The 22748-nt window shown below is 39.6% G+C and overlaps 1 protein-coding gene across 3 annotated transcripts in view; it reads left to right on the forward strand.

Annotated features, from left to right (window-relative positions):
• AKAP6 (A-kinase anchoring protein 6) overlaps positions 1-19225 on the forward strand; it is a 564294-nt gene extending 545069 nt beyond the window's left edge. For 2 of the 3 annotated variants that reach the window (XM_046008964.1, XM_046008965.1), the window contains 2 exons: positions 10096-13511; positions 18536-19225. In XM_046008964.1, coding sequence (XP_045864920.1) covers positions 10096-13470 — 3375 coding nt within the window. In that variant the 3' untranslated portion in view covers positions 13471-13511; positions 18536-19225. Of the gene's footprint in view, positions 1-10095; positions 13512-17938; positions 17989-18535 lie in introns of all 3 variants that reach the window. The other variant, XR_006818743.1, reaches the window with a different exon arrangement.
• Positions 19226-22748: the final 3523 nt, after the last annotated feature.

Below are 22748 nucleotides of genomic sequence, written 5' to 3' on the forward strand. Positions count from 1 at the left end.
ATCCTTAGTATTTCTCTCTTGAGATCGAAAAAGAAAATCCCCCCAGGGATTCTGTGTTTTGTTTTTTTTTCTAATATTTTATTTATTTATTTGACAGGGAGAGATCATAAGTAGATAGAGAGGCAGGCAGAGAGAGAGAGAGAGGGAAGCAGGCTCCCTGCTGAGCAGAGAGCCCGATGCGGGACTCGATCCCAGGACCCTGAGATCATGACCTGAGCCGAAGGCAGCGGCTTAACCCACTGAGCCACCCAGGCGCCCGGATTCTGTGGTTTTAACATGTCTAAGGATTCTAGAAATCAAAAGTATAAAATCTCAGGAAACTTACATCAAAGATGTTTATTACCTTATAGGAAAACTCATCCTGAAATTTCAAGCGGCTTTTCCAGCATCAAGTGTAACTTGGTACTCTCCCATCACTTTTATGGAGGGAATAGTGACAATGCAAGGGAGGTGTTCTAGCAACTCTGAGAATGTTCAGCTCTCCCTAAGTCTGAACGCCGTTATCTTTAAAGGAGTCTATTAAAGGTATAAATCAAATGGAATAAAACCAGATAATAGAAACAAGGGTTAAGCCATCATAAGAAAATGAATCATAGATGAGCTACCTGTTAATCATCTTAAACCTTGGACCAATCAGATGAAAAGTCAGAAAAGCAAGATAAGATTGATTGATTGGGAGGGAGAAGGGACTGAAATTGTATGTACCATTTTTGATAATCTGGTTTATCAAAATTGGCCAACATTTTAGTCTTAGTTTTTTTTTCCCCCTCTAAATAGTGCACTGTAGTCACAGTCTTAGAATTAAAAAAAACAAAAAACAAACAAAACCACCCACCGCTTATTTATCTGAGAGGAACAGACGATTAAGAACAATAATAACACCGTGTTGGCTTTTTATATGTACCTTGTTGAGAATGAAAAGACACACAATTCTCTCAGCTAATATGTGCTTTGTAAAGGGCATTATTCAGTATTTGGCTTTTCAGGCCGACCTCAGCATGTTGGGAAGGCCATCCTTACACATTAAGCTACCTCAGGAACATGCCATAAGTCTCATGTTCTTAGATTTCAGTCTGAAGTTGGAGACCCAACTCTATGTCACAGAAAAGCCCGTGTGCTGGGAAATTTCCACTAGTTGACAGCGCCTTTAACCTCCTCTTTACTATGAATACGCTCTGCAGGTTTAAAAAAATGTAGGTTTTTTATTAATGAGATGTCCTTATCATAAAGGAGGGACAAGAGTCTACTTTTCGCTAAGGCAAAGGTGAGGCAAAATCGATCTCCAGAGGCCCAAAACACCAATGTTCTGTCAGTCCTAACAGTCAAAAGGCAAACACCAAACAGCTGAAAGGATGCCAGCAAAATGAGGCCAGATATTACATTAGGGGGAAACAAGTTATTTATGAGACTTGGCATGTGGTTCTGTAACTGACTTCTAAATAGGTTTATCACGTGCTAGAATGTAGGAAATGCCACCATCTTATGTGGTTGGGGTTTTATGACTTTATTGAAGTTATGTCTCTTCTGTACTTCCTTTTATTTGTTTCAGTTGTATATGATACTGAAGAGGTCAGATAAAGACATCCTTTTATTTAAAAACCTGTTCCTAAGTTCTTTTTTGCTTGTTTCATTTTTAAGCCATTCTGAATTTAGTTACTTTCTTGAAACTCCAGAGAAAAATTTTCAGGGAAATAAAATAGTGACAAAGAAGAGCAATATAACTAATTTTCTCATTCACTCTGTTGTGAATATGATGAAAGTTTCAATATGTTTGCATATAAAGCAACAGTCGAGACAAAATGATTTATTTACCAATGGCAGCAGATGATTTCTTGAGTTACTTCCGGTACAACGTTCAGAGTTGGGTGGGAAGGGACCTTTTTCCTACAGTGGACACCTAACAGATATGAGTAATGATTTATACCATAATTAACATGCTTAAGGACAACATAGCTTGAAGCAAGGCATCTGACTTTTGCCATGTAGCTTTAGTACTACCAACACTGAGACTACTGCACCTATGAGTTAGTTAGTAATTATGACAATATCTAAATGTCTTTAATTGATTGGCACAAAGATACTGCTTCTTTTTTTTTTTTAAGATTTTATTTATTTATTTGACAGAGAGAGATCACAAATAGGCAGAGAGGCAGGAAGAGAGAGATGCGGGGAAGCAGGCTACCCACCAAGCAGAGAGCCTGATGTGGGACTTGATCCCAGGACCCCAAGACCATGACCTGAGCCGAAGGCAGAGGCTTAACCCACTGAGCCACCCAGGTGTCCCAAGATACTGCTTCTTGATCTGAATAGCAGTCCTGGGGGGCCGGCTCTCCAGTGAAACTGAAGTTGTAGAAAAGAAAGAAAGCAGTGCTTCTATTTTGTGGATCCTTCTTTCTTCTGTGGAATTCTTTCCTACAGCCTCAAGATCACCCTGTTTATTAAACCTTATACATTCTTTGGCTTCCATGGTTTCTCCACTTTCGTTCTCCTTCCAGTACTTATGCTGGAGGACATAAAATGTGGTGAGGGCACCTGGTAGGACAGGGCTCCCGATTTCAACAGCAATGTTACTGGGGGACCAGGATTTCTTCAGGCTATTCTCTGAAACATCCGATGCTCAATCCTGACCTTCCAGCCTCTAGGACCTGCCCTCTCTAAGGTTACAAATGACTTTCTTCTTGCTAATTCAGTGGCCTTCCCTCACCTCCCATTCTTCATATCTCTTCTGCTCTTAACAACACTCTAAACCACCCACTGCTTTAAATGTCCCCTTCTCTCAGTTTCCATGATATTATACCAGTCCTCCTTGCATTTTTCCTGCTGTTTGTTTTCCTTTGCTGGTTGCTCTTCCCTCCTATGAAAGTACCCATAAAGTTCTATCCCATCTGCCTTTGCTTCTTACTGTTCCCTCTTCTTGCAATGTCCCCCTCCCCCATACTTTCTCTTGAATTCCTTTCTCTTAAATGTAGCATATATACCCTTCAAAATAATAGACAATAGGGGCGCCTGGGTGGCTCAGTGGGTTAAAGCCTCTGCTTTCAGCTCAGGTCATGATCCCAGGGTTCTGGGATCGAGCCCCGCATCGGGCTCTCTGCTCCACGGGGAGCCTGCTTCCTCCTCTCTCTCTCTCTCTGCCTGCCTCTCTGCCTACTTGTGATTTCTGTCTGTCAAATAAATAAATAAAAATCTTAAAAAAAAAACAAACAAAATAATAGACAATAGCAATGATGGCTAAACTCAAGGCAGGGAAGTCTATAGGGTGAAAAGAGGCAAGACAGAACTGTGAGACATCCTGTCATCTAAAAGGCAGCTGAAATGGATTTTATGAGGAGGCTTAGCATCAAAGTAACCAAAGGAGGACAAAATTTCAAGAAAAACGGAGTCAAATACTACAGAGGAATCCAGTAAAATAAGGTCAAAGGAGAGAGGACCATCCCAGCAAATAAGGGGTCTATTAATCCCACTCCTGTCTCCTCAAAAGAGTCTAATGCACCAAAATGAATGAAGTTGAGCTAAGAGAAGTAATACATACAGGATGCTCTTTTCTTCAGCATTTCTGACGATGATGAGCATGCACACAGACCAAACAAAGAGGGATGTAATAAAAAGATTATCTTTATTGATAATATATGCACCAAAATATGAATGAATTACAATATATTATCTGTTGTAGTATTTTTATAAGCAAGTTCCTTGAGAGAGTGATGAAGTCCTGTTATGTTTGATGGTATTACAGGCTCTGAAATTCAATGGGACCGAAGACTTCTGTTAGCTTGTTTATTTTATTTTATTTTTATATTTTTAAAGATTTTATTTATTTAAGAGAAAGGGTTATTTGAGTAGGGGAGGGGGCAGAGGGAGAGGGAGAAGCAGACTCCAATGCGGGGCTCGATCCCAGGATCCCAGGATCATGACCTGAGCCAAAGATAGATGCTTAAGTGACTGAGCCACCCAGGAGCCCGTTTTGGTTTTTTTTTCCTTCTTTTAATTGGGGTAAAATTAGCATAACATAAAATTAATCATTTTAAAGTGAGCAGTTCACTGGCATAGAGTACATTCCCACGTTGTGTATCACTTCTAATTCCAAAACATTTTCGGAAGGAAACCCCACAGGTTTTGAACAATTGCTTCCCTTGTCCCTTCCCCCAGAACCCTGGTGACCACCCATTTGTATTCTGTCTCTAGAGACTTACCTAGTCTGAAATTTCATATAAATGAAGCCATACAATATATGACTTTTTCTATGTGGCTTTTACTGAGCATAATGTTTCTGAGGATACTAGCTTTTTTAATTGAGAGGGGGCACAGCTAGAAAGTCAGAAATTCTCTAGGTGATTTCACCATGGCAGAATGTCACCTTTGGATCTTTCCCCAGATTTTTTTTTTTTTTAAAGATTTTATTTATTTATTTGACAGACAGAGATCACAAGTAGGCAGAGAGGCAGGCAGAGAGAGAGGAGGAAGCAGGCTCCCAGAGAGCCTCATGCGGGGCTTGATCCCAGGACCCTGGGATCATGACCTGAGCCAAAGGCAGAGGCTTTAATCCACTGAGCCACTCAGGCGCCCCTTTCCCCAGATCTTTTGAAGAGGTCATGAGACCACAGCCCAGTCTTCATGCAATTCACGCAGGAAAGGTTTCTGAGAACCTGCTTTCTGCCAGGCACTGTTTCAGGTTCTGGGGCTCTTTGGAAACAAGACAGACAGAGCCCCTGCCCTCATGGAGTTTACATCTGGGAAGAAAACCCCTGATTCTTAATATTGGACTCTCTTTTTTGTCCCTGGGCCCTGTTGAGAACTAAGGCAATTTTTTGGTATTATAAAACTCACTTTAAAACAACATTCAGTGGATTTTTCCTTTTCAACTATTTCAGAAATGTCTGTGTAGTCAAGACTAGGAAATATGTCCATGTCAGCACTCATTTTAGTACAATTTGTGAGATGACTTTGGGTTTTACTTGTCTGTTTTGAGTTTCTGATCAGCTTTGTTATTGAAAAAGAGCATTCGCTAGAACAGTTTTTGATCATTAGTGTGAGATAGACTTTCAAAGCATTTTCTGAGCTGAGACAAGTTACTTTAACATTATTGTCAATCTGATAGATAGTGAGCAGGATTTGATTGCTCTCATGTGTCAGTTGTGATAGAATTTCACAGACAATGGACCTGCCTTTAAAAAAAAAAAGATTATTTTCAGGAAATGGAAAGTGCTTGAGTTATGGGCCTTGCTGAGGGCTGGGCAGGTGTCTTTTCTCCTCTGGTTATTCCTGAGGGATAAGCTCAGTCAGGACAGACAAAGTCAAACCTACACCCTATTTATAGTGCAATGGGAGTGAGTAAAGGGTCTAATTGATGTTTATTTCATTAAATTTCATGCATGTGGTTGTGCTAAAGAGATTAGTCAGCCAACCACCAGTCTTCATGCAAACATAGTTATGGTTATTTAATTGTCAGCCCTGTCCCACTTCGGCAAAAGGAATATATGCTGATAGCTACCAGTCATTGGCGCCTACTGTGTGCCAACCTCCTGCCCTCTCCATACGACTTGACATACATATTCTCTTTTGAAGCTCCCAACACTCCCTAAGGTAGATCCAATGGGCTGTGATTATCTTGGGTATACAAATGATAGAACTGAGACTTATTAAATAGTTGAACTAAGTAATTACTAACTGTTAAATAACTTGCCCAGGACCACAGAGCTAACATGTGAGAGAAGAGAGTCAGGATTCACACTCAGATCTATTTGAATTTCTGCCCTAAATCCCAAAATGATTAATAAGCATTTAGTGAACATCTTTGCTTTTCATCCTATTTCTTTTTTCATCTATATTTTTCATGCTAACTCTGAATCTACCTCTGCCCAAAAAGAGGCAGATTACAACAAACTCCAAGTTCTCTTAAAAGCTGTCTTTCCATTTTCTGAAAACTAGCAATTTGTTATGGTTGTTGATGTTGTTTTTGTTTTTAAAAAATTTCCACTTAAGTCAAGTTTAGGAAAACAATTTTGCATCTAATGCTCAGATACTCTGGTTTTAGATTTGGAGGGGGAGGCAAGAAAAAATAATTGCATCAGGAAAACAGAACAAACGTATGAAAGTTGGAATTTCCCCTTGTTTAATTTAACTCCCCGACCCTGATCCATATATGTAGTTTCTCTCTCCTGTCCATAACCTCAAACTTCCCCATGGTCTGCTTTTTGCTCTAAGGTAAATACACAGATCTTTACTCAATTACAGTTAATCATTTTTATGTATTTGTATGTTTTTGTTCTATTCTACTTTTCTATAGATAAATCTCTATTCCCAGGACTTTGCAAGTGGTATTGCTTAATGAAGTCCTGGACCTGAAATAAATAGGAGGAACACAAATTGCAAGACCTCCTAATGGTTTTGCCCATTTCAAGCATCGGAAGTCTGACTGGAACATTCTGTTCATGCTGATCTTTTTGACCTTCTTTAGTTTTTCAAAAGATGCAACTATATCATATCATATCTGTTGGGTTGTTTTATAGAATGTCGGGCTCCTCCATCCCCATACTTTAGCTGGTAATGTGTTTCTCCTCTCTTATAAAAACCCACTAAATTTTTAAGAAAATCCTAGAAATGCAATCCTGGGAGACCTAATTCAGGTAAAGCTATACAAGTACAGAAAAAAGTTAATTCTGATGTACATTACATGCTACAGTTGGAATCTTGATTCTTTGATCATCATCATCATCTTTTTTCCAGCCTCTTTTACTTTCTCTGTATGTATTGTGGTGAAATAAATAACCTACTTCCAAGAATTAAAAACAAAACAAAACAAAACAACAACAACAAAAACCAACCATCAAAAACCCAGCACCAATTAATCCACTTGTTTCTTGAGCAGATCTTGAAGGGGTCTGTGTATGTGTGTGCAATTATTTCTATAGAGCTTTAGGTTAGGCCAAATTCTACACCAATGAAGCAAGTTTATGAATGAAAGAGCCTCACACAAATTAATTTAACTCAGAATTATCTTTGGAATTACAGTGTCTCTATTGGAACCTCATGAACTACTCATCATCCTTTTGGTTTCAGTCAAGTATTAGATTTTGTCTAAATCCATTTTTGATTTATCACGTTATCAAAGACAGGAATATTTGTGCCTTTTGGAAAAGCACTAGACAGTTTCTCTAGAAACATAACAACAAATGGTTAATTAGCTTGAGCATTACTGGCTGCTAAGCTGTCATCAAAGAGAGCATTCGACCAAATAATTTTCCTGCCAGTTACATCTCTCTATACACATATCATTTCTTTCAAGGATAACTTTTTAGTTATATAAATATCTCATGCCCTTCTCTTGGAAACTTTCCATACTTACTTGCTCCCAGAGGAGGTTTTATGTTTGAGCTTAAATCTTGAGGAAATGGAGATTTTATTGAAAATATTGACAGAATTTAATCCACAACAGAAGGGAGTGAATGAGGGCAGAACAAATTGCACTTCTTTAATATAAAATTTTAAGTCCGAAGTCAACGATTTCCTAAAGGATCTTGTCAGATAGTCCCAGGAATTGACATATAAAAAATTTCAGCAATTACAATAAATGTAAGAGATATATAGGAAGAGAGACTTAAGGAGGGGAAAGGACAATATTACATCCTCAAGTTTCATCTTTTTCCTGTGGCAAATCTCCACCCCAACTACTAATTGAGCAAAAGATTTGTTCTTTCAGGTGCTGCTGTAAGTTTTCCACTTCCTGAGGCTTGCATTTATAAAGCCACAGAGGCAGCATTTGGTCAGAAAACAACGGTGTTGCGGAAGACAAGTCCAAGTTACAGGTGTCACTTGGGCTAAGCTCCTGACACACACCCAGATGGCACAATTCCTGCATCTGGTGTGAGCCCCCGGGTTTAGGACTCTCAGAGAAAATCCGTGCTGCTAAATGTTGAAGCCAACCAGAGAGTTACAAAGAGAGCGTCTCTGAAAGACTAGTTCAATTATTTATTAGCGCTCTCAAGAGTCCGGTGTCAGGCAAGATAGTATTTGAAATTAATACACTATTTGATTAGACTGATTGATTGTTTCTACAGCTGAAGATTTTAACATTCACTAGCCATACTAACTGGTCATTAGTGCTTCCTTTATCAGCAAGCAAAGAATAAACAGAAATCCTAATAAAAATTCATCACAGTGAATGTACTCCATACCTAAGTGAGTATGATGACTGCCAGTGTTCTAGATGAACTGCTCTAACATTGGCAGCATGAAAGGTTTCTGTCAGAAAATATAAAAATGTCCCTTAATTAATGTTTACTTTGTAACTGGACTCTTTTAAACTTAAGTAAGCTATACAGATAATCTCTTACATATCCAGTATAATAAAGTGCTAATGGGTATTTTACACTTAATGAGGTTCTGTGGTATCCTTTAACTACTAGTTCCAGGAAAGACTGAGGGTTTCTTAGGGAAGTTTTGTGAATGTGTTCCTCTTGGCGAAGCCGTTCCCCAGCCCCTACTGAGGAATAAAAGCATCATAGCCTGTTTTTCAACCAGATCCTTAAAATAATTCTGAATTGTAATGCAAATACGCTGACCTATTATACTGTGTGACATCTCTCTCTACCTACCAGGTCATGAATCCCTCATGGTTTTTAGGACAAATTGAAAGGAATTATAAGGAGGGAAGGTAGAGAGAGAGAACCCTTTATGAATTGACTCAAGGCCACTCTCGAGCAATGCTGCATGTACTAAGAGTTAGAGCTACCTAATATTGACTGCCTCCTCGGTTCTTCACAAACATTAGCTCAGTAGTATTCAGAATTATCTCAAAAGACCGATAATGCTAGCGCCCTTCACAAGTGATGTGAAGAGATCAGCACTCAGAAAGGTTAAGCAACTTGCCCAAAGCTGGTAGGTGGCAAGGTCAGCATTTCAACCCTTTGGCACTGTTCTAGAGCCATGCTTATCTGTTTGACTACCCTGCATAAAGGGAAGCTGAGCTACAGAATTCTGAGTTTCTGTCTATAGGTGAGCCTGTCAGGGCCTGCATACCTGTATCACCTCTCTTGGCTCTGGCATGAATCTGGATAGCTGGGCAGCAAGTGAGGATGGTGAGGGAATCTGGACAGAGTCCAGGAGCCCATTCACCCACGATGTCCCAGATTAATGTGTCAAGCTCTACCTAAACCAAGTTAAAGCCAGGACATCCAAGGAAAGATCAAGGATCCCAACTGTGCTGGCAGAATGAAATGTAAGAGAATCTGGGCTGAGTCAAACTTGAGAGTCAGGAAGTCTTCAGATAGTTGTTATTCTAGGTCTGGAGGAGAAGGCTCCTGCTTATAATAAACAGGGGCAGGACTGGCAATAGTGAGGCAAGTTCATAAGATTGAAGTAGAATTTCTGTCATAGGAAGAGATTGGGGAAGGGGGGGAGAGAGAGAGAGAGACTAAGAGAACCAGGGCTCAAGACTCAGGGTCCAATAGCATGTAGGTGAGAAAACCAGTCAAATGTTGTCTATCTTGGGTCTATTTGAGAACAGGGCCAAATTCTGAAAGGGAAGGCAGAAGAAAAGACAGACAAGCAAGGGTCTCTGGCCATGAATGGCTTTATAGGTGGTTACAAGCCTATTCTATTCCCCCATGGCAAAAGCTGCTTCAAGTGGAAAGCCCAAGCATAGAGAAGAGGCGTCTGCCACCTGTGGCTGCAAATGGTATTCCACTGTGGACTGCAGGACTAAGAGTATCAGAGCGAATGGGCCTTCAAGATGTCACAGGCTGTACTCTTTCTACCTTCATTTACCTCACAGTTTTATCTTCACCCAATCCCAGGTTAAAAATGTAGAAGAATCGAAAGGAAATGGTTTATTCCAAAAATTACAACTTGACTCTAATAATCTTTATTTTAATCTACGTTATTGCCTTCAGTGACAAATATCTATTGATAGAAAAACCCATTTCAATAATTTTGGATGTTATTCCAGAGGAGAATAGAGCTGATAATTATGCTATCTTTCAAATCCATGTTTGGGGCAAATTTTTTTCCTGACTCTTCCAAGAGATTTTGAATGGATAAAATGTTCATGCTTGTGTTCCTAATTCTTCTTCTTCTTTTTTTCTTCCTCCTACACAGGAGACTTTGAATGTGATTGATCCTGGCTTGATGGATCTAAATGGGACGAGTGAGGATGCCCTGGAATGGGATGAAACTGACATAAGCAACAAGTTAATTAGTTTGAATGAAGACTCAAATGATCTCGATCAAGAACCCCAACCTGTCATGCCTTCCTTAAAGCTTGAAGAGATAGGTAGTGAGGACCCTGGTTATGAAGAAGAGGCAGGTGACCATGGGGGATCTCAGTATACCTCGAGTATCACCGCCCCCTCCAGTCCACACATTTACCAAGTGTACAGCCTCCACAATGTGGAACTCTATGAGGACAGCCACATGCCATTTCTGAAAAACAATCCAAAGTTCACCAGTGTGACACAGCCTAGTGTTTTAACAAAGAGTCTCAGTAAAGACTCTTCATTTTCATCCACCAAATCTTTGCCAGACCTTGTGGGAGGTTCCAGTTTGGTGAAGCCCTGCCCGTGCCATGGAGGCGACATGAGCCAGAATTCAGGCAGTGAGAGTGGAATCGTGAGTGAAGGGGACACTGAAACCACCACCAACTCAGAAATGTGCTTGCTCAATGTGGTGGATGGATCCCCAAGTAACCCTGAAACTGAACATCTGGACCCACAAATGGGAGATGCAGTTAATGTGTTAAAGCAGAAATTTAAAGATGAGGAGGAACGCATTAAGCTTCCAAACAGCTCTCAGTCATCTATGTCACCAGTGGGTTGTGTAAATGGAAAAGTTGGAGATTTAAACAGTGTTACCAAATATACCCCTGATTGTTTGGGAGAAGAATTACAAGGAAAACATGATGTGTTTACATTTTATGATTACTCGTACCTCCAAGGCTCAAAACTCAAATTACCAATGATAATGAAACAGTCACAAAGTGAAAAAGCACATGTGGAGGATCCCCTGCTTCATGGTTTTTATTTTGATAAAAAGTCCTGCAAATCTAAACATCAGGCTACAGAGTTACAGCCAGATGCACCTCCCCATGAAAGGCTTTTGGCAAGTGCATCCCATGAAATGGATCGAAGTTCATATAAAAGTGGTAACGGAGAGAAGACATTCACTGGCATGCAGAATGGCAGACAGCTCTCCCTGTTATCCCACAGCTCATCTATTGAGTCCCTTTCTCCAGGGGGTGATTTATTTGGATTGGGCATCCTTAAAAATGGCGGTGACAGCCTCCAGCGAAGCACCTCTTTAGAAAGTTGGCTGACATCCTATAAAAGCAACGAGGATCTTTTTAGCTGTCACAGCTCTGGGGACATAAGCGTGAGCAGTGGCTCAGTTGGTGAACTGAGTAAAAGGACACTAGATCTCCTGAATCGTTTGGAGAATATCCAGAGCCCTTCAGAGCAAAAGATAAAACGGAGTGTCTCTGATATGACTCTCCAAAGCAGTTCCCAAAAGATGTCCTTTACTGGCCAGCTGTCATTGGACATAGCATCTTCTATCAATGAAGACTCGCCAGCATCTCTTACAGAACTAAGTAGCAGCGATGAGCTCTCTCTTTGCTCAGAGGATATTGTATTACACAAGAACAAGATCCCAGAATCAAATGCATCATTCAGGAAGCGCCTGACTCGGTCGGTGGCTGATGAAAGCGATGTCAATGTCAGCATGATTGTTAATGTCTCTTGTACCTCTGCTTGCACTGATGATGAAGATGACAGTGACCTCCTTTCTAGTTCTACCCTCACCTTGACAGAAGAAGAGCTATGCATCAAAGATGAGGATGACGACTCCAGTATTGCAACAGATGATGAAATTTATGAAGAATGCAACTTAATGTCAGGATTGGACTATATAAAGAATGAACTGCAGACCTGGATCAGACCAAAGCTTTCCTTGACAAAAGATAAGAGAAGGTGTAATCTCAGTGATGAAATAAAGGGCAGTAAGGATGTCAGTAGTAGTGAGATGACCAATCCCTCTGATACCCTGAACATCGAGGCTCTACTTAACAGCTCCATCAAATGTCTCTCCGAAAGTAATGGAAACGGTAAGAATTTATCCCACACCCATGAGTTAGGGACAAAGGGTGAAAATAAGAAAAATATTTTCAAAGTCAATAAAGACCCATATGTGGCTGACATGGAAAATGGCAATATTGAAAGCACGCCAGAAGGGCAGAAAGATGAACAGAATGGGATCTCGAAGGAATCGGAAAGTCTTGGTACAGCTGGGAAGAAGAATTCAGACAGTGAGCATTGTAAGTGTAAAGTATTTATGGATAGCTCAGATGATGCAAATATTGCTGGAAAGGAATTTGTTCCCCAAACTGTTAGACACCGTCCAAAGAAATGTCAAAACCACCACCATTTTGAAAATTCAACAACTGCTTCTACTCCCACTGAGAAGTCTTGCCCAGAGCTGCCTTCAGAAGCTAGAGTTATCAGTAGGCAGGATTCTGATGTACTGAAATCTTCATCTAATGATGCACCAAGTGTGGCTGGAAAATCTGCTCGTTGCTGCCTAGCACTTGAACAAAATGAAACAGAGGAGAACGTTTCTGTCAGTGACAACATTTCCTGTTGTGACTGCGAGCCAGATGTTTCCCATCAAAAAGATGCTGAGGATTGTTCCGTACACGACTTTGTTAAGGAAATCATCGACATGGCTTCAACGGCCCTAAAAAGTAAATCTCAACCTGAAAATGAGGCAGCTGCTCCTACTTCGTTAACTCAGATCAAGGAGAAGGTGTTGGAACATTCTCACCGGCCCATCCAGCTGAGAAAAGGGGACTTCTATTCCTACTTATCTCTCTCCTCTCATGACAGTGATTGTGGGGAGGTCACCAGTTACGTGGAAGAGAAGAGTAACACTCCAGTGCCACTGGACATGACCGACTCTGGCTTAGAGGACAAGGAGGAACCTGAATGCTTCTTTGAGGCCTGTGTTGATGACGACCTGGATGGAGATGATCCCTGCCTCTCTGGCTCTCCTCCAGATGAACCTGCTGTTTCTGGTGAGGCTGCTGTGCCCCAACAAACAGCAGCTGGCTCCCCTGAGTTCAGTGATACATCTCTCTTGGCTGAGGAGGCAGACATGGTGGCTCTTTCAAGTCCTCCCCATCAGGAAGAATCTGATGTCGGAAAGGAAGCCGATGGTTTACCCCAAGCTACCATCTGTGGGGAAAGCTCAGAGCTAACCACTTCAAGGCTTGGCAGTGAAAAGGAAAGTTCAGAAAACACAGGTGAATCAGGAATGCCAGAAGAACATAATGCTGCTTCAGCCAAATCTGGAGTTCCAGAACTCTCCTCAAAGGCAAAGCAGCCAAAAGACAAGGCTGCATTGCGTCCCAACTCCAAAACTTTAACCTGTGAAGAAAACCTTCTAAATCTTCATGAAGAACAACATAAAAATATGCATAGGTAGAATGCAACCCTCTCCACGCATGAAAATCATCTCATTGAAAGGTATGTATGCTCCTCATGTTTAATTATATATTATTAATATATTTTAATATATACTTCAACTATGAGTTTGAGTCAACAATGCCATGATAGGAGAGAATACTAGTCAGAATGACTGGTCATTGCAGACATTTATCAGAATAACACATTTGGGTGGAAGAAACATTCCCAACAATGCAAGTAACTGCGAGGCAAAAGGGAGAGTGACAGTCACAAGCGACATTCTTAGTGACATTATTTTTATTACATCATTCTGGCAAGAAGAATACTAAATTTGAGGAAGTAGCCAGATAATTTAGGACCTCACGTCCTGCCACTGAGGGAGGAAAAAAGTTCTCCCAATTGCAGTTATACCCTCTGATCAAAATGCATGCCCAGTGACAATGCCCCCCACTTCGGTTTCCTGCACACAGAGCAGCCCACTCCCTTGGGTGCCTGGAAATGAACAATGATTAGGTTAAAGGCTGCATCTCCTGATCTGGGCCTCCCTTTTATGCTTCTGTCTAATGCAACTATCATCACATTTGCTTCCCCAGTGGAAGGCTGTGCTGTCACAGCTCCTAATCCCAGCCAAGGCCAAGGACTCAAACAGAAGGGGAAAGTTGATGTTAGGGAAGAGGCTCCTATTTATCCACACACACAGACCGAGAACAGGCCCAGAAAGCAAATGCAAAGCGATTCCATGACAGGTTAATGGCGTTTCACATAAAAACAGAATTTTTTGAATTTTGCCTGAAGGTAACAGGCTGATTTCCATCAAAATTTTTAAGAAAGTCATTCCACTCTTCATATTTAATAAGATAGCTATTGATTGATAATTCTGAGATGATGGTATAGCTCGAAAAGTGACACAAAAATTCAGTTATTTTCCATTTCTGAGCCCCAGTGATGAATATACTTTCTCAGTCAAGTCTAAAGAAGAAAATTTGAGCTTTTGAATGTGAGAGTTGTATTTCACCAAAGTGCGAGGTGCCGAATGCCATCTCCACCCCCCACTCCAGAAGCTTAATGCTGTAACCTAAACTCGTGCTATAGGAAATGAATTACAGAAGCAATCTACCCTAATTTGTTAACTTATTCAAATAACAGTTATTATACTTAACTATGCTAAAGATTATCTTTTTTGTGGCAGATTGTTTATTTTTTGATGAGCCTAATTACTGATTTTCTAAAAGTAATTTACATTTATTACAAATACATCTTTTAAAATGTGACAGATAAATGTTGTTCCCATAATGTATTATGAAAAAAGTTACTATTTAAAAACACATTATTTAATTTGAAAGATGAATGGCAAACATCATTATTTTTTTTCCTGCAACACCTGTGCCCTAAGCTCATTAAAATGTGTGATTCTGTGTAGAGCTGCTAGAAATGGGGAGGGGGGGAATATATACCATATATATACCCTAAAAATAAACTCGGTATGCAAAATTGAAGAAAGACATCCTACTTACTAATATAGCTCAACTAATTTTCTATGTTTCAGACTCAATTTATAATTGGCCACAAGTGAGGACAAAAGTAGGAGAGAGGGAAATGTATTTTCTGTGAAACATGTCCACCCCATAATCACATTCTCCATCAGTATGCAGTAAAGCTGACCATTAAGGGAGAGTCACTGCAATTCTAGAAGCTGCTTCTAAACAAGTTCTATTAGTACTGATTTTTACCGCTGGCTCCGCCAAGCCCCGCAGAAGGGCTGGTGGAGCCTGGCTGATTTTTGTTTTCTGCAAGGGGATAAAGGCTTGAAAGCAACATCCCTCAGAGCAAGATGTTGTGTGACCGGGACCCTGAAGTCACTGGTCATGTGGAGACCCAGAGTTCCAGCAGCACTGGCCTTGGAGAAGCCCCTGGATCGCACCCTCCCGTTTAGATACTTTGGGAGTTTTCGGTCCAAGACGTAGCTAGAGAGCGGAAATGGGAATAATAAGCAACTCCATTTGGACCTGGGCAAGTGAACGTGCTGTGCTGTTGGGTGGGCGTAGCTCTTAGTTTCACAGGCACGACAATGCAAAGCTATCAGCTGGCCTACCTGCCAGTCAGCGATATTTTGTGGAGCCCCCGAGATGTGGTTCCTGACTCTATCTCAGACAATGGGAGACACAGCCAGATTTTCCTTCTGCAGAACTCACATGGCTCCAAGTGACTGGGATCAGCCAGGGGCCATTTCCATAGTCATATCCACTGGTCCTATTCAGTTTTTTTCCATATAACACACCCCAAATATCTGGATGCCTACATTATTCCCCCATCATTAGCACTGGGTACCTGGGCATAGATATTTACATTTTGTTAAAATACTACCAACCAGGACAAGTTTTTTAATCGCAAAAGGCTGACATGCCTTTGGTATTAAATATCAGGAATCCCTAATAAAGTTATTTGGTAGGTATGAGATTTCGTGTCTATAAGAGCTTAACTCTTGTCATTGTTCTTCCTACAAGATTCAAAGGAAGGGAAAAAAAAGCTCTACTTTTTTTAAAGCGATTTCAAAACCATCAATTGGAGTGCTCTATCAGGATAATAAAATATTCCACATTCAATTTGCTGGGCCTTTTTTTCCCCCCAGAAATAAGTTCTCAGATGATGAAGTTATGTCATCTGGAAAGAGCTACAACTTAGAACAGCAGCTATAGTCTACATCTGTACCAAGAATTTTTTTCAAAAAGGTTTTGAGGTTATTCATTTACTGTTCTAATTAAAAACCCACTGATGCTGTTGAAGTTTTAAACATGGTTTCACACAGGAGGCATCTACACTGATTTCTAGGCACACTGCTGTACTTTTCGCTATTTTCATTTCTGTGCCATGTTTCTACTAAAATAGAGAGGTCAGTTACAGCAAATCACATCAAAGAAAAGGTAACTGGATAGATCCAGAAATTTCTGCCTCATTTGGAGGAAGCACATAATGTATGTCTGGAGTGCCTCCTAGGACCTGCCTAAGAGATGTACTTTGCACTAATCTTTTTGCTGTATTCTGACAGTTATTTCTTCATAATCCTCATCATAAGCCTCTGATCTTTGGTGAATGATTTAACCGTAAACTTCAGGCTGGATAAATCCTGCGGTATAAAAATTTCACTCATCACATTTACCCAGTGTGTACTTTTTTTTTTCTTTTTGATTTACTCTGGTTTTCAGTTTTGTTTTGCTGTGTATGGTGTGTGTGTGTGTGTGTGTGTGTGTGTGTGTGGTGGAGGGGCTATATTTAGGATGCATGAATTTCCTTCAGAACTTTTTACTCCATTGCTTTTCCTGTCTTATTGGTCTGCAGATGTGATTGTGGGTAGCTCATCGATTTTAGATTTTCAGCAATTACTTGTATTTCTGAATGCTTCAGTATACACATACCCAGTAAAATTGCTCCTACTCAGTCATTACAAACTGAGAAAACTTTAAGAGCAAACATTTCTCATGTATACGACGTAAATTCTTATTCCGTTAGTTGGATTGACACTAAGTGTTTAATATGATCCAAAGCTGGCCCAGCAGGCTTAAGAAACTATTCTTGGTGATAGTGTATTAATTTTTTGCTAAACGATGCAAATGGATCCTTACCAAATTTACCTTTAAGATCATTTTAGTAAGTCAAGGTTCTGGTAGAGTGAAATGCTTTTTAATTATCCAGCACTTCTGAATAACTAACTGCCATGCTAAATAACAAAGATTTTATTGGTCATCACCCATCACACACAAGCACAACACACACACACACACACACACATACATGCACACGCACTCACACACACACACGCCCCAGATCTGTGCTTCAGTTCGTTTTGCCGGCCCCTTTCGGCCCCTTTCCAAGTGGGCCAAGTTGAAAGACCTGATTAGCCAGAGAGAATTTAAATACTGGCATTTAGTAAGACCAGCTTTGCCTCACCTCAGGATTCCTCACTCCGTGTCCATATTTCAAGTGAGTCCTGGCCTCAGCATTTGAACACTGCACCATGCACTTTCTTGAGTTATTGCGGTATTTGACTGTACCAAATTCTGGCCCATCTGTTCCTGTCTATCTATCCCTGTTCTTGAGAACCTACCTTCTCTCCCCAGCTTCCTGAGACTTCAGCCAAACCACATTTGCTGAAGTGTTTCTGGCTCATAAACAGGTTACATGATTATAGAGAAGGAGAAAGATGGAGAAGGAGAATATTTAGTTCTAGAAAGACAATAAAGCAACCTGACATCGGACACCAGAACTCGGTTTAAACCCAGACAAGCAAACCCTGCTTTATTTGACAGCTGGTCAGAGGACCTCAAGTAATTGCATCCTCCACTTCCTATCCCTTGAATTTAGTTGTTCCTCACATCCAACTTGTTGCTTTCAGCCTCTTAGAAGTAGACAGAACTGACTGAGTTTAGAACGAATTTGTATCTGAGCCATCAAGATGTCCAGAAATAATTGCTTCATTTTTACTTTCACAGGTCGTCTGGACCTTAAATGAAATGCATTCATATTCGAGCTAGAAACCCAGGTTAGATCCTTTTACTAGTAAGGGGCTGAAACATTTGGGGTTGTGACAAAGCTGTGACTATTTCACCACCATATCATGGTGGAATTGTTCAGTTCCACTGTCACACATACAGTCCCTGAGGAAAAGGTTCAACCACCTGAGGGTCCGAGTTCCTAGGCTGTGAATCACTGTGGATACTTGGCTGTGTCGCTTGGAACCAGCGGCCTCCCCTTTTCATAGTGATTTGAATCTATCCTGAGTGTTCAAAACTGAGTTCACAAGCAAAAGAGTAGATGATATCCAGAGAAAAGGTCAAACTTGATGATTTTTCTTGTTTTCTTTAAAACCATGTCTTAAAAAAAAATCAATGCATTTTTCAATTGATTCTGAAACATTTTTGTGAATAATGTGAACTGTGGGCTATTAAAATCACTATGTTTTGTGTATCCTTTTGTTTCAGAACATTAACGGGTAGTTCCAAAATGGCAGGCTTCCTCAGGGGCCTCAGTTTTGCCAATGAAATGGTCATTTCTGATACCTTTTCTTATCACTTTTTTGTTTCTTGTAGATAAGCCTGACTCAGGGGTGGCTTCCTCGTCCCACCCCGGGCTAGTCTGTGGTTTCATCACGTCACTGCCATTTGTTACATTGACCTCTCCCAAGATGAATCTTCCCTCCGAATGCGATTTGTCCACATGAGCCTTGTGATCTGGATTGTGCACTGGTTTTCTTTAGGTGATTGTCTTTGAAGTTTGGCGAAGCTGCTTGTTTTCCCATGGATTCCTGTCCCGAGCTACCTCTGCCAGCCCTGCCTCTCCAGCGAGACTTTTCCGTTTGCCTCCTCCCTCCCCATCTACTCTTTAAAGTTCTGCAGTCCACCAAATCGATGGTCCATTAAATTCACCTGTCTGGAATGACACCCCCACCCCTGCCCGTACTTGACCAATTTCATGTTTCAATCTGGATTTTTTTCTTTTATGGTATGATGCCTATGTTTATTGAAAGAGGTTTACCTAAAAAGCCAACATTTGATTTGATTGCAGCATACAGGAGAAATACTGGTCCTTCTTTCAAAATTAAGCAACTTTTAAAAGCGCCATTTTATTTATTTTATTTTAAAAATGATTATCTATGCAGCACTTCAAGAAACAACTATATGGTGTTGTATATTATAAACTGGTGACACTCTACTATTAAATTATGTACAACATTTTCGTTTTTTATGCTTCTTGAGGTGGTAATGAGAAAAAAGTTTTTTTAAAAAAGTGTGCCTTGCTGTATTTCTTATACCATTTATTAAAAAGCTGCTTTCACGGTAAAATTATGTTGGTTTGAAAGGAGGAAATAGCAAGGTTAAGATGTGTGAATAATTTCTGTATATATGTATAACCAAGTACAAACATTGATGTATAATGACAGTATAAAATGCTTTCATGTTTATGATGTCTAGTGATGTGGAAAATATAAGCCTTAAACCATTAGACTGCATGGTAATTAAAATTGGCATAATAAACATAGTTTATTGGGGGAAAAGGAAAATCAGTGATCTCTTCTACCTGTGTTCTTTACCAAATTATTACATCTGATTCTGGAAAAACTACAACACATAGTAGCTTCCAAAATACCCATATTGCATAAGAGGCTTAAAATTACTTAAACTACACATGAAGCGTTCACAATTTTCAAAATCTTTCTGATCACTATAAAGATCTTAGAACACAAATGATTAAATGCCAGTTCCCCTAAACCAGTAAGAATCTATCCTAGATTTTTTATCTCTATTTATCATTAAGGGTTTGATATTGGATTTCAGGCTACCTAGTCAGTCTCATATTTATTTTATGTAATTCTTTTGAATGTGTTTGTTAGAAAGACGGTCTAGAAAAATGACTATTTTGACTTAGACTATAGATTTCAGGTGTATTTATTTTGTGTTAAAAGAAATTAGCTGAGAAATATTCCATCTGGTCTTTATTGCTCTTCTTAAATGCAGTTTTTAATTTAGATCCTAACTAACACCTACTAAAGTGCCTGATACACAGTAGGTAGCCAATAAAAATTTACTGAAGTTAAGTATTGAATTAGACAGTATGGGTGACATGTACCCTTTCGTTTTGAGACACCTGCACTAAAAAATAACTAGGAAAATAGGTAATGCAATCATTTATTCAGCTGATAGCTAATTAATACCTTTGATCTGCAAGGACTATTCTAGAGTGGGAAATGCATAGATCAGCAAAGGCCCTGCCCTCAGGAGGCTTACCTACAGCCCAGATGCAGGGAATACACAAACAAGAAGCAGGAATTGTTCTGCAGGCAAGGATGAGAGCAGAGTGGTAAATGAGGCACAGAGACAGAAGTAGCAAAGAGGGATGAGGCCGAGAGAAGGGCTAGAAGGGACCAGAAAGTTAGACAACAGAAAATGAGTGAGGTTTTATTGCAGGGTTAGTGGGAAAAAGGTAAACTGGGAGGCTGAATGAGGAGTCTTTAAAAAAGTTAAGTTGGAGCTTTAGTGTTTAATACAGTAGGTAGTAAGGAAAGTCTTTCTTTTGCACCGGATCGTATTTATCATTAGAACATGAGTACAACACCAAGAACATTAAAAAAAAAAAAAAATACTAGTCTACAATTTTGCCATTTTAGTAACTATTGTTATATCTCTTCTAATCTTTTCCATACATATTTCTAAATTGATTAATCATTCTAGGCTTCCGAACAGGTAGTAATAGTTCAAAAGAAGTTCTAGGCAGACATCTAGTAGCGGTGGTCAAGACGATTAAAGGTAGAAGAGATTAGAGATAAATGTCTCATTAGGAGGCAGCTGTAGAAAATTAGCTAGGCTTGAAATAACAGGACATAGGGATAGTGACCCAAGATGGAGAGTCTGTGAAACACCTCAGAGCATTTGGGATCTCTGATAAGGTATGGTATTTTTTACATATTGAGACAACCTCAATTTTCCTTGGGGAATGCCAAGGTCTACATCTACTGGAACAAGCTGACCATGATGTTCCATTTACTTGGTATATGCTCACTGAAGTCCTTGCGGTATTACAAATATTTGCTTATTAATTACCTTCTTAATATTAACACTGAATTTGTAAAATGATTTCTATCGAACAGTGCTTTTTCTGGTTGGAAGGGATGGGATAGCTTCAATCTCTTGCTGTGTGTGGGCACTACCTCCCCAGCCATCCTTGAAAATGGTCACACCAACTCTGCCTACACCTTCCACTGAGTGATTCATTATTTGTTAAGGCAAACTGGTTGGGTGTGTGTCTTTGTTAGAAGGTTCTTTCTTCCGTTGCTAAAATCTACATAGTGCTGCCTTCCCTCTGCCTTTAATTTTGCTCCCAGTTCTGGTTCTGTCCTGATGAGCTGCTCAGACTATTTCTGCCCCTTCTTTCTCATGGCATCCTTGAAGATGACTGAGGCCAGTCACTCGTCTTCTCCCAGCCGTTGTGATTTCTGTTCTTCATTCCCTCAACTGCCCTTCACTTGTCATGATTTTCAGATCCATTTCAACCTGAGTGAATGTTAGCAGACAGACTCCTTGAAATTGAGGAACTGTCTTTATCATCATACATGTAGAAAATATCTGAACATTTAAGTGGTTTTCTCTAAAAAATATATTCAAGATATATGTTTATTCTATTATTGTAAATTTAAAGAAATAAAATAAATAAATAAATAAATAAATAAATAATCAATCCCTCATGTCCTTTAGTGGCCCAGTCTAGTGCCGGAGTCATCTTGAATCTTTTCCTTACGTAAATCCAAACTTAATCCATTTCCATATAAGGTAGGGTCTTCCCCTCCATTTATTTATTCATTTATTCAGTCATTCAGCAAACATTCATTGAGTGGCTACTTGTGTGAGGCATTGTGTTTGGCATTAGAGACACAAAGGTATCTAGAACGCCCTCTGCCTACAAAGGGTTTACAGTTTTTCTTGTGAAAGTGCCTTTCATGTCCTTGGATAGAGTGATCTCAACAAATTAAGTGATGACCCATTTATTTTGTTTTCTATCCAGTTTCTCTACATTTTCAAAAACCTAATGAGCAGAAATAGTACGCAGAGCTATCTGGATTTGACTAGTAGAAGTTGAAATGTTTGAATCTGAAAATTTTAATTACAGAAAAAAGGTTTCAGATTTCTGGTCACTGAATAAATCTGCATCTTACACGACAGCAGAACAATCTAAACCCAGGGTTTTGGAGAATCTGAATTTGGTGATTTTGTTAATGTTTCTTTCATCCAGCTTAGGTTTTTACCCATGCTAAAATTCCTAGGAACAGGTTAGATGCAACTGTGAAAACACACTGAAATAATCCTGCTATTTGTTATGAGTCAAATTATTTTAATCTCCAAATGAGTTTAGAATTATTTTAGAATTTTGAGAAATACCTGATTTTTCAAGCATTGGATAATTCTTATACTTCAAATTTTTTAACTTGAACCAACTAAATTTACAACGGTCTTTTTTTTCTATTCATTTTTTCAGTTTTTATTTTGAATAATTTCAGACCTATAAAAGCAGAATGAATAGTACAATATTTGCCTACTCATCATGCAGATTTGTTTATTGTTAATATTTTACTCCATTAGTTTCATCTCTCTCCACACACACACACACACACACACACACACACACACTTCTGTGCTGAACCATTTGAAATTAAATTTTAAATCCTAACACTTCATCTAAATGCTTCAGCCTACATTGATCCCAGATCCAAACAAAAATCCTGCATTGCTTTTAGTTTTCATGTCTTTTTCA

This window comes from Meles meles, chromosome 6, assembly GCF_922984935.1.
Source record: "Meles meles chromosome 6, mMelMel3.1 paternal haplotype, whole genome shotgun sequence".
In the NCBI taxonomy this organism is placed as follows: Eukaryota; Metazoa; Chordata; class Mammalia; order Carnivora; family Mustelidae; genus Meles; species Meles meles.